General features: G+C 49.0%; 1 protein-coding gene and 2 non-coding genes across 3 annotated transcripts; all 3 read left to right on the plus strand.

Annotated features, from left to right (window-relative positions):
* The first annotated feature begins 331 nt into the window (after positions 1-331).
* On the plus strand, positions 332-8,126 carry LOC124514256 (uncharacterized). The gene is made up of 2 exons (XM_047082288.1): positions 332-503; positions 7,460-8,126. Exons 1-2 carry the CDS (start codon positions 379-381, stop codon positions 8,124-8,126), a joined length of 792 nt encoding a protein of 263 aa, XP_046938244.1. The 5' UTR covers positions 332-378.
* Positions 905-978, plus strand: TRNAN-GUU (transfer RNA asparagine (anticodon GUU)). The gene has a single exon. It is a non-coding gene; the product is annotated as a tRNA-Asn (tRNA).
* Positions 8,127-8,151: 25 nt separating the features above from the next.
* On the plus strand, positions 8,152-8,224 carry TRNAV-CAC (transfer RNA valine (anticodon CAC)). The gene has a single exon. It is a non-coding gene; the product is annotated as a tRNA-Val (tRNA).
* Positions 8,225-12,192: the final 3,968 nt, after the last annotated feature.

Raw genomic sequence — 12,192 nt, forward strand, 5'->3', positions numbered from 1 at the left:
GCCGAGGAGGTCTTGTTGACCCAGTACGCGCCTCCGCAGCTTCCCTGCCTCCTCTTTGCGGCTCCCTTTTCCCTCCACCTGCTGTGGGCCCCCGGCCCACGCCGACCCCCCCCCCCCCCCCCCACCGCACTGAGCACGTACGCAGCGGAGCCGAGCTGAGCGCCGGAAGCTCGAGCCGACGGGTGGCGCGCGGTTCGTCTTTCCCGTTGCTGCCGCTGCGGATGCTGCTCACTTAACTGGATGGGTAAGTTTGAAAAACAAATTTCCGCTTTGAAAAGCTTTTCACTATTTCCATTCTCGGGGTTCTTCAGTTCCTCAAGGGCCTAAAAGCTAAAGACGACCAAGTAATTTACAAGTCCCAGGGGAGCGTCCCGGTGAATGTCTGACCCTGTTCTTGGCGTGGGGACATTAGAACGACCATCGACCCGACCCCTGCCGTCGTGGAACCTCCCTGCCGGGCAGAGGAACCCGGAGGAAGTGGAAGCACCCCACCAGCCTCGAAGGTATCTCCGAATGGTGGGCTCTCCTTCTGACCAATTATGCCCTTCCTACTTCCTCCAGGCCTCACATTCGTCCTGGGTTAGGGGACGAGTGCCGATGAAGGGTGGTCTGATGAAGGCAGAGAAGGGGGAAGCGTCACCAGGCGAGCCCACCGGGACGTGCAGCTTCCCTCGGGCCCCACTCGCCTCGGCCCCGGGGAGGAGCAAGGCAGAGTGGGGCCGCTGGACTGCCCTTTTGTCTTCGGAATCTCTCACTCACGGTTTTCACGCGATGAACACGCTTTGTCAACTCCTCTCCGGTTTTCCGAGGCTTTGGAACTTGTTTCCTTGTCTAGAGTGCGGCACGTCCCCGAGGTTAGCAGGTACTTACTACCTAAGGAGGCAGGGGAAGGGTGGAGCGCTGTGTCTCTGTGGCGCAATCGGTTAGCGCGTTCGGCTGTTAACCGAAAGGTTGGTGGTTCGAGCCCACCCAGGGACGGGCTGGTTCACTTTTGGCTCAGTTCCGCGTGTTTCCTGCTGTTTAGTTAGCACCTGCACATTTCCTCACATAAAGTACACATTACTGGATTCTGGGCCCTAGCCACCTCACAGCACCTAACCGTTCAGAGCCACCCCCCACGTCCCAACCTCATTCTCTGACGGTATCTGCTGGCCTATGAGCTTTATACCTCTACAACGCCAACTTCTCAAACAGATAGAAGAACCCGGGTTCTACCTAGTGTGGTAAAACTCTGTAGTCCGCCCTGAAAGATTGGACGAGGAAGTGAAACTTTTTGTGACTTCCATCTTTTTTCTTTTTTTTTAATTTCTAAACATGATTGCCTTCATTGTTCAAACTGCTTGCCTTGGGAAAATTGGTCCGGGGGCTGACATTTTTTTTGAAAAAAAAAATGCTAATTGTTCATTTTTTAGAGCATTTTAGGTTCACAGCAAAGCTGAGGGGAAGGGACAGAGATTGCCCACACCCTTCCTGCCCTCCCCCCCCCCCACACACACAAATAGCCTGCCTGGTTGTCAACACCCCCCACTGCAGTGCCTTTGTGCCTTTGTGACAATTCAGGAATCTATCCAAAGTCCATAGTTTACATTAGGGTTCACTCTTGCAGGGTGGGTTTGGACAAACGTACCCGGAAATGTGTCCACCGTTATAAGTATCACACAAAGTAGTTTCACTAGCCCAAACATCCTCTGCACCCCCTTTCTGGCAACCACGAATCCTTTTCCCGTTTCCGTAGTTTTGCCTTTTCCAGAAGGTCGTGTAGTTGGAATCACACAGTATGTAGCCTTTTCAGATCGGCTTGTTTCACTTACTAATACGCACTTAAGATTCCTCGATGTCCTTTGGTGGATTGGCAGCTCATTTCCTTTTAGTGCTGAAATACTACTTCATATTGTGTGTGTGTGTGTGTGTGTGTGTGTGTGTGTGTGTGTGTGTGTCACAGTTCCTTTATCCCTCCACCTGTAAGGGACATCTTGGTTGCTTCTAAGTTTTGGCAATTGTGAGTACAGCTGCCTTGGCATCCGTGTGCGGGTTTCTGTGTGGGCATAACTTTTCAACTTGTCTGGCTAACAGGGAGCCCGGACGCTGGCTGCTATATTAAGAACATTTTTAGTTTTGTGAGAAATTGCCAGACTGCCTTCCACGGTGGCTGTACCATTTTGCGTTCTCACCAAGCAGCAAGTGAGAGCTCCTGTTGTTCCCCCATCTTCGCCAGCCTTTGGTGTTGATGTGCCTCGGTTCTTTTTCATGGGGAGTAGGAGGCCAACCATGGTGTCCCGTCCCCAGGGAGTGCCTGGATTTGGGCATTGCTCTATCAATAATGTTGTGATCAGTGGATCCTCATCATCATTGTCCTCTGCATTTGTTTGACAGAGGCATTTCTTCCACAGTATGTGTGATACTTATTTAACCTCTTCCATATTACTTTTGAAATTGAGTTGGTTTTATGGTTTTATGATTACGAATTCCTGTACACATATTTTTGGCCACTTGTGCAGGTATTTCTACAGCGTACAGAACTGGAAGTGCAATGACTGTAGTATAGTGTTCATATGCTGCTAATTTGGGGAAGTCCTGCAAACTTGCCTTCCACGGGAGCAGTACCAAATCACAGTCCAGTTTATTTCCCAACCTATCAATGTGCCGTTCTTCATTACCTTGCCCACACTGCAATCTTCCTGAACCCCTTACACATAAGACTTTTTTCTTTCAAGGCCCTGAAATCTCGCTCAGCATTAGATTCATTTTAGTCCACCTCGTCCGTCCCTAGCACCAGCAGCTCCTGTGTGTGTACTGATGTCTCTGCTTCCCCTGAGCTGTGATCATCGAGAGGAGGACATCGAGAGAGGGTTTTCCCTTGGCTGGTAACGAAGAACCATTCCACGTCCTGGTTGGCCAGGGTTTTCATGCACTGATCACCCAGCCCCAGCGTGGCTCTGGGCTCCTCTGAAGGCTGCCTGTGCCCATGCCTCAAGGGAAGGCTTGTGGAGGGAGGCTCCTGGGCTCCGCTCATTACCTCCCTCATTGACTGTCACAACACTACTATCTCCTTTTACGTTCTAGTTACATCCTGCCTGTGGCTATTCCTAGTGGTGTTTCCGTTATGACGCTGATATACAATTGAGTTTAAAAAGAAATTTACTAAGTAGAAGCTGTAAATCAAAGTATGGAAACTCTTCGGTAATCGGTGATAAAGGTACATGGCTGTGGCCAGCTATGAAAGTGCTGTGTTCCTTAATGAGCTTTGAGAAGCATGATTTTTGTCTCATTTTTATGCGATCTCCTCTGTCCCCCTTGTCACTGCAGGCGCACTCCCTCCTGCCCTGAGGCATTAAGTAGGTGGGAGGGCCTCAGCTGTCTGCTCCACACTTTGAACATAAAAGGCACACTTGACGGGATTTGTTTTCTTTTGTTTTTGTTTTTGTTTGTTTTGGGGAGCCTCTCTAGGGAACTTCCTTGTTCAGACCATTAAAAAGAATCAAGATTTAGTAAACACTTCCGTTGGGAGATGTGACTGCATCATCCCAGGAGCCATGGAGTCTGTTTCTGGGGAGGACTAAATCGTTTTGTTCTTTCTCTTCTTCATTCCGTCCATTAGTTGCCAGTGTTAAAAGTAGGCCTTACTTTTAACCTTCTCTTTCTTTTCAACATCAGGGAGGCTGAGCCAGGAGGGGACGGCAAATCTTGGTGAAGGCTTCTCAGTGCGCGCTGGCAGGCTGGCCAAACACGAGGGCTCTGGAGGCAAACTGCCTGGCCCTGAGTGCTGGCCCTCCCCGTCACAGGGCTGGGCCCCTTGGAAAGTCAGACCAGCCTTTCAGTGCCTGAGTGTCCTCACCTGCAAGCAGGGGTGCTGATAACCTACACCGTCTCGGGGTTGTTATGGGGACTAGATAGGTTATGCTCGGTACAGCACCGAGGAACTGCGTGCTGCTCACACGGTGACGCTTGCTCGCTCGGAGAAAACTGCCAGTATCATTGTAACTAAGACTTCCGTTTTCACTTCTAACTGCACCACTGCTGACTTTCAGCATTCCCCAGAATAAATGAGGAGTGTTAAATGGTTCCCATGGGCTCTCCGCCTCTGTATCAGTGACCAGCACCTGGAAAACTGGTCGCTTGATAATTTCCATGGTGAGTTAACTGACGGGACAGTGCAGCAGGGAACTGGATCCAACTTGATCAAATTCTCGGACCTTGGACAGGCGTGATGAGTGTTCAGCTCCAGGTAGACAGTCTTTTGCCCGTGCTTCTAGCAAGAGCTTTTGATATCCAGTCAGACTTACCCGGGGGGTATTAAAAGAAAACTTCAGCTATGCACCAGTGACCCCCCCCCACCTTATTTTAAGAAAAAAAGGAGGAAGAAAATGTGATTTATCTGGAAATTGTAGATTTCACCTTTCAGTGATGATGGAGTATTTGTAGCAGAACAGCAATCGCCCTGAAAAGAAATGAATGAAGTTTGAATGGAAGGAATTCTGCTTGAAGATTTGGAGAACTATCAATGCAGATAGGACCCACCAGTCCTTCAGCTCAAGGGGAGAGATGAGAGAGAAGAGAAACTCAATGGAATGAGACTAATTTTCTGCGTTATCCCCTCAGGGCATTTGCCAGTTCTTGGCAGGAACAGGAGACTGAGAAACTGGAGAGAGGGAAGCTACTAAGAGTCAGAGAAAACAACATGTTAAGTGATCTCATAGGTCTGGACAGAGAAGTTGGGGGGCCGGGGGGTGGGGGGGGGAAGAGGAAGGACATATGGAACTGTCCAAGGATTCAGACTTGAGCAGCCAAGATCCTGGAATGGGTTAAGTGAGCTGGGTGCTTGGTACAGAAGTTCCCCACAATACATTTGCAAATTAAGCTATGTGCATCAAAGGGGCTTGGAAGGCCAGCAGAGTGTGGCTGAAAGAGAGTGGAATTTGCAGCACTACCGTGGTGCTTAGGGGATAAAAACTGAAGCTCAGGATTCATGGAAGAGGAGGGGCCCAAGGAAACATACCAAGGTCGCAGGTGGGAGCCCCGGACGTCTGCAGCACAGCAGTGTGAGCAAACTAGCTGTAGATTGAGGCTTTCCCTGAGGGCGAACCAGCTGCAAATCAGCTTCGTCAAGGATTAGAGGTGATGCGCCCCTCTGCTGCCTGCTGGGGGAGAAGGTGAAAGATCTTCAGAGAAACAACATCTCCAACCTGGCTGTCCTTCACACCACGGGTTCATCATTCAATCACAATATTCTAGGATTGTAAAGGAAGAGAAGCAAGAGAAAGAAGGCAAACCGTAGAAATTGCCTCTTGAGATCTTGAGTTCTCAGATAAGAACTCAAAGCGGTAGGTTTTAGGGGAGCCTGGCTGGCTCAGTGGGTAGAGCACGTGACTCTTGATCTCTCTGGGTTGTGAGTTTGAGCCCCACGTTGGGTGTACAGGTCACTTGAATAAAATTTCTTTAAATTACTTAAAAATCAGGGGCACTTGCGTAGCTCGATCGGTTAAGCATCTGCCTTGATTTTGGCTCAGGCTCAGGTCATGATCTTAAGGTTGGTGAGATCTATGGGGCAGAACCTGCTTGGGATTCTCTCCCTCTTCCTCTTCCTCTGCCCCGAGCTTGTTCTGTCTCCTTTCTCTCTCTCAAAATAAATAAATTGAAACTTGAAAAAATATATTACTTAAAAGTTAGAAAAAAAAAGATAAAGTGGTATGATTCAGCTGTTCAGAAAATAGATGACAAGATAAAATATTTCATCAGAGAAATAGAATCTAGTTTTAAAATCACGTGAAAATTAAATATATGTAATAGTTGGCATTTTAAAAAAGTCAGCAGGTCAGTTTAACTGCAGCTTGGACTCAATGGTAGAGAGAGTATTAACCTCAAAATTTGTAAGTAGAAAGAAACTCTCCAGACTGAAGCATACAGAGCCAAAAGGAAGAAATATTAAGAGCGTAACAAAGATAATGAGCCATGTCATGAAGTCCTAACACGTGTGTAATTAAAGTCTCAGGGGTTGGAGGACCAGAAAGTGGGGCAGAAACTATATCATGGAGAATCAAAGAAAAATCATGATGGTCTTTCCAACCACATGTGCAAGAAGTTCGGTGCACTGCAAGCCAGGTAAGGACAAGAAGGTCACACCCTTAAACTGCTGAACAACCAAGGGCAGCTGAAAACAATCACAGCAGCACCCAGATTGGGGTGTGGGGAGGAGGGGACACTCCTATGACATCGTCCAAAGATTGGGAGCTGAAATCTCAGCAAAAACATGAAAAAGAAGAGCTCAATGAAGGTCTCAGTATGAGAGGACCCTCAGTATGAAAGACCTCAGTATGATTTCCAGCCACCACGTACTGCCCCCGACCCAGTATCTTTCAAGGGTGAGTGAAGTGAAGACCTTTCCACATAAGCTAACGAAAAAGAAATGCAAAGTGCAAAAGGTAACTCTTCAGGCAGAAGTAACTGCACAGGTCACAGGGGAACTGTGCAGAAGGAAGGAAGGAAGGAAGGAAGGAAGGAAGGAAGGAAGGAAGGAAGGGCAATGAATAGGTAAAATATATGGCCAAGTCAAATAAATATGACTCTCTGAGCAATGGTAATAATGCCTATGTTTTTAAAATGTATGTTGAGGCGCGCCTGGGTGGCTCAGTTGGTCAAGCGTCCCACTTTGGCTCTGGTCATGATGTCATAGTTCACGAGTTTGAGCCCCGCGTTGGGCTCTGTGCTGACACCTCAGAGCCTGGAGCCTGCCTCGGATTCTGTGTTTCCATCTCTCTGCCCCTCCCCTGCTCACGCACTGTCACTGTCTCTGTCAAAAATAAATAAAATAGATAAGATGTATTTTGAAATAAAATTAATGCCAATAACTCAAAAATGAGGGTAAGTGGAGTTAAGATATTCCAAGTATACAGTGCAATATTGTGATAAACGTGTAAATGCTTGTACTAACAGCCAGACTAATATATGCAACATATCCATCAACCCGGGAAGTTTCCAGGCAAATTATTTCAAAGAGGGAACCACTCTTCTCTGCTAATACTTCCTGGAAATGGAATCACCCAGGAGTATCAGATAGGTACATATAACTATGCGAGGGGCTTATCCGTATTACCGCCTAAACCATAGTTTGGATGTTTTTACTACAGAGTACTTAATCCATTCTAAACGTATACAAGGGTTTGTGTATCACCTCTGTTGACGGGCATTTGGGTTGTATCCGGTTTTGCCTAGTATGAATGATGTTGCACGAACGTTGGTGTAGAAGCCTCTTTGGATGTTGGCATTCATTTTTCTGGGGGAGTGAATAGCAATATTCCTAGGTAACGGGGCAGGTCAGGTTTTTCACTGTATGAGAAACTGCCAAATATTAGGAAAGTCGTTGTGCTAAATTACAGTGCAGTCAAGATCACGCAGTAATACCGTACACACTCCGATGCGGGAGGGAGAGAGGAAACCGCTTTAAAAATACCTATTTTTCTAGGCTTTTCGTCTTCACTTTGTTCCCAGTGCTGAAGGCCCCCCTGAAAGTGGCTGTGGTCACACCGAGTCTCACCACCAGCCTATTCGGGAGACTCCAAGGCAGCCCACCCAAGAATCACTCAAAACGCCAGGTAGGAAGAGACCTTCCCTCCCCAGTCGTGGCTCTGCCACTCTTCCGCTCGGTGCCACTCAACTCGGTTTCTGGCTCTTCCTTTTCATCCCTCTGGTCCGTGACCGAGATTTCACTGGAGCGTGTTGGCCGCGGACCTCCTGTCAGTGGCTTTAAAGCAGCGCAGGCAGGAGCCCGAGGGACCCCCTTCGCCCAGAGGACACCAAAGAGACTCCGCTCTGCCGGGAGGGCCGCGGGGCGGCGCAGAGCCAACGGGCTGGCGGAGGAAGAGCGCGCACCCGACGTCTGCCCCGGGGCCCCTCGTCCTAGAGGCGGACACCCTGCGTTCGGTGCGATTCCCGAGGCCAGGCCGCTGAGGGCGCTAGGGTCCCGTCCTCGGGGGGCGGGGGGCGGGGCGGCGCGGGGTCCTTTGCCGGGGCCGCTTGGGGGGCGCGGGCTCCTCGCTCGCAGGGGCGCGGCTGTTTCCAGGGCCTTGGGCGGTTCGAGCGAAGTCGGCGGGCCCGATAGTTGTGGCCGAAATGCCGCTTTTGGGGGTTAGAGCCGGAGACCAGGCCGCCTGGCTCGTTTCCGTAGTGTAGTGGTTATCACGTTCGCCTCACACGCGAAAGGTCCCCGGTTCGAAACCGGGCGGAAACAGCTTGCTTCTTTTTACCACTACTCCCCCCCCCCAACCCCCCCCCATCTATTGTCCTTTAAACCGCAAAAAGAACGGGGGCCGGAGTCCCACCGCCACCTGAAAGCCTTCTCAGCACTCGACCACCAGGCCTGGCCGCTGTGTGTCTGCTCCCAGTCACCTTGGAGAGCGGGCCACACCCACTTAGTCACTCCAACAAGGGCACGCAGGACGAGGCCCACTTCAGGTTACCTCTACTTCCACGCATCCGCTGGCCTGCTCATCTGGCGCCTCCGTCTGCCCCACGGGCTCACAGCGACCGTGGCTCTGAAAAGCAGCACGTTCTTCCCTGGGCGGCACACTTGCGCAACAGGTGTATTTATTTGCCTGACAGAACGCAAAGAACACAAACCAGCTGCACCTGGGACCCGAGCCAAAGACGCGTAGGTGAGGCGTTTCAGGCTCCACCTAATGAGCCCATGGGGACACCAAAGGAGCCCGTCCCCGTGCCGTCATCAGGACAGCTCTGGAGCTACTTCGGAAGTCGCCAAGTAGAGGGACTCCGCCCCTCCCCTCCCGCTGAGAGCCGAGTGCGCACCTTACCCATCAGCAAACGAGGCTCAGAAAGAGAGCACGGCCTTGGCTCTGCAACACACACGGCTCCAGCTGGACTAGAGTGTGGCACAGGCCAGTCACCTTGTGGTCAGGGCCCAAGGGGTCGCTGAGGCTGGAAGAGGTGGTGAGCAGCAGGGCAAGGGCTGGGAGCCTTGTGCGGCTGCATTCAGCCCTGCGCCGCTGGGAATCGCCTCCGCTTGTGCTCTGTCCGCCTGGGAAATGTCACCTTGACTTTCAGGGTTTTCATCTGCAGGGGCCGAAGCAGGGATCCTGTGTGGGTGGATTCCCCCGGGATCGGATCGGTGGGATGGGATTTGGATTTTTCACCGCTACTGCTCAGGTTCGATTCCAATCCAGGAGACTTTGTGGCGCTGTCTCCATACTTAGGATTTGCCTTTTCATCCCCCAAAGTCTGGTGTGCACCCAGGGACGCTTGCAGAAGTGGCTGTGCACTGAGCCCCTAAAATACGGGAGGTCAGGAGTCCGGGTCCTTGTAATGGCCAGGCTGGGAGAGGAGAGCTGGGATGAGAAGCCAGGCCAGCGGCTCCCTTCCATTCACCTCAGAAACCCAAGGTCTCACTTCAAGCGTTTTCCTCTAAAGAGAACCTGGGACTTGACTTTGTCACTCCTTTCAAACAAACAAACAAACAAACAAACAAACAAACAAACTTTGAAACATACCAAAACAGTTGCCAGAATGGTCACATCCTATATCCCTCACCCAGGTGCACCAGTTAACATTTCCCCACATTTGCTTTCTCATTCTCGCTCCACATGTACAGACAGGACTTGTGCAGTCATCTCCAGATGATTGTTTGGTCCGCGGTTGCTCCTTTGCCTTGGGCAGTGTCCCGCAGAACCAGCTTCTGCAGGACCTTTCCTCCAGGGCCAGGGGAGGGCTTTGTCCTCTGGAGGAGAGCCCTCCTGTTCCTTCAGGAAGCAGACACCTGTTCCCTTCAGGCTGTAGAGAAGCTTCAGGCAGGCAGGCGGTTCTTCGGCTCTCCTGGAGAGGGCAGGCCAGGCGTGCCCTGTGCTTGTAGGAACACGTCCAGGTTGTCGTGCCCCCAGCACCGGCTGCCCTCCGGACTCCTCCTGGTGGCTTTGGTGGGCAGTGGATCTAGGGTGAGCCTGAGCTCTAGAACCCGCCACCCGGGGAGAGACCCTTCAGGGAAGTGCAGCTGCTGCCCCCTGGATCCTCCTGCCCTCCAGGCTCTCCTGCCCTGCAGGGATCTTCAAGGGTCCTGGCCCAACAGAAGGTGAAGAATCCTTTCCCCGTGGTGGGAGGATGAGGGGGAGCGGGTGGGAAAATCTTCAAGGGGAAGGGGAAGTTTTCAAGAGCTTTCCAGGATTGTCTGCCTCGGCACTGTCAGGTAGGTGGCTGCCCTGCGATAATGGTGCTTGGTCTTATCTCGTCCTGTCCTTGAGCTTGTCCTGGCTCCACTCTGAGTCCAAGCAGACACAGGCAACCTGATTTGTGGTGTGTATTCAGTTGAGCCCCTTCCCCAAGTGGGGTAGTGACTGAGCTTCTATTTCCAGGACCCAAGGGGGGCGTGCAAGGACGCTATTGATGGGGTTTTGTCCCCCTCACCCTTTTCTTTCTCTGCCTCCGCCCTTCCTTCCTTCTCTTTCTTTTCTTTCTTTCTTTTTTTAAAGATCAAGCGTCCCATGCTCTACGGATTGAGCCAGCCAGGCACCCCTCCTACTTCCTTTCTTGCTGAATCTGTAACCCGGGAAAACAGACAAACAAAAAACCCTGTTTAGATGTAGATAAATTGCTCTCCGTGCACTCAGGTACAAGGGGAAAACATCAAGTGGATAGTAAGGATGAATCTCGAATACGTTTAAACACTTTAAAGGATTTTAATAATTTACATATAATGGCATAGAACATGTTTATATCATGTCATATTTCTAAAGAGGACTTTTTGTGTGCATCCGACTGGTTTAATAGTTGTGGCCTAAAAACTGTTTTATGTTGTCTTCCAGGTTTTCTAATAATATAGAAAATATTGGTAGATATATTCTAGTTTATACAGGTCTTGGATTTATTTTCTCTTCAAATTCCTGGTGACACTTAGCCACCTAAATTTCCTATATTGGTTTTACTGGCCCAATAAGCGCACTTCAATTCCAATAGTATTTAAGGAGTTTATACAATATGAAATTATGTGTTTCAGTACATTAAAGAGATCCTATAAGATTTGTAAATGGAGAGTAAGTCTTAGAAGTCTGGAACTCATAGTGACTTAATTATTCTTACAATATTTTGGGGTAAAGGTTTTTAGGTATCTTATATTTTTATATTCCACGTGCATTTCTCCATTATGCGTCGAGTCAATTTGCAATTTTAAGACCTACTGTTATCTTTACGTTCTTCCAATGATATTAAACTGAGTTAATTAATGTATCATCTTAGCCTAGAACTTTTCTAAGTAAGAGAGAAAAAACAAAACACTTTTAATATAATGCTGCTGCACATATTTAGACATCATATAGAGTAGCTGTGGGCAACAGGTTCAGAGGAGGTGTGGGGACCTTGAGGAGATATTGGTGAGGGTGAAAAACACATGCAACGTCTGCTCCAGGAAGTAAAGCGCTGTCAGGGAATGGTAGGGCAACTTTAAAAGATATGAGTGATCAGAGTTCCTGAAAAGACTGGGACTGGGGGTAAAGAAGCAATTTTTGAGGAGACAACAACAGAAGGACTTCCAATCATTATAATGTTTGTAAACCCACCGATCCAAGGAGCCGAATGAACATGACGAATGAGCACAAGAGACAGGAAGAAAACCGTATCTAGTCACATCATAATTGTATTGCTCAAATCCATGGAAAAAGAAAGCAAAAACAAAAACAACTGTGCAGAAGCACCCAGAGGAAAAAGACATGGTACGTACAGAACACAAAAGTAAACGTGATGTCAGTTTTCTCCCCAGAAGCGGTGCAAGTGAGAAGGCAATGGAGCAGCATCAAAGTCAAGGTGGAATTCTATGCCTCCCCTCCAAAAAAGGCTTTCAGAAATGAAGGTGAATGACATTGGAAGACATACAAATGCTGAAAGACTACATCACCAGCAGACCCACACCACAAGAAATGTTAAATCCTCCAGGAAGGACACTGATACCAGATGGGAATCTGCATGTAGCCAAACGGATAAAGGACAACAGAATGGTAACCGCATGGGGAAAAAAAAAAAAAAAATATATATATATATATATATATATATATATATATATATATACACGCACACATATATACGTATATATACATATATGTGCACCCACACACATATGGTTTTTAAATTATTATTTAAATCTCTGAAAAAAACATGGAGCAGATGAAACGAAAGTGATAACGATGGGTTTTGGGCTTTCTA

This window comes from Lynx rufus, unplaced genomic scaffold, assembly GCF_022079265.1.
Source record: "Lynx rufus isolate CCGP_SWC_20201006 ecotype Redwood Valley unplaced genomic scaffold, mLynRuf1.p SCAF_2, whole genome shotgun sequence".
Classification (NCBI taxonomy): domain Eukaryota; kingdom Metazoa; phylum Chordata; class Mammalia; order Carnivora; family Felidae; genus Lynx; species Lynx rufus.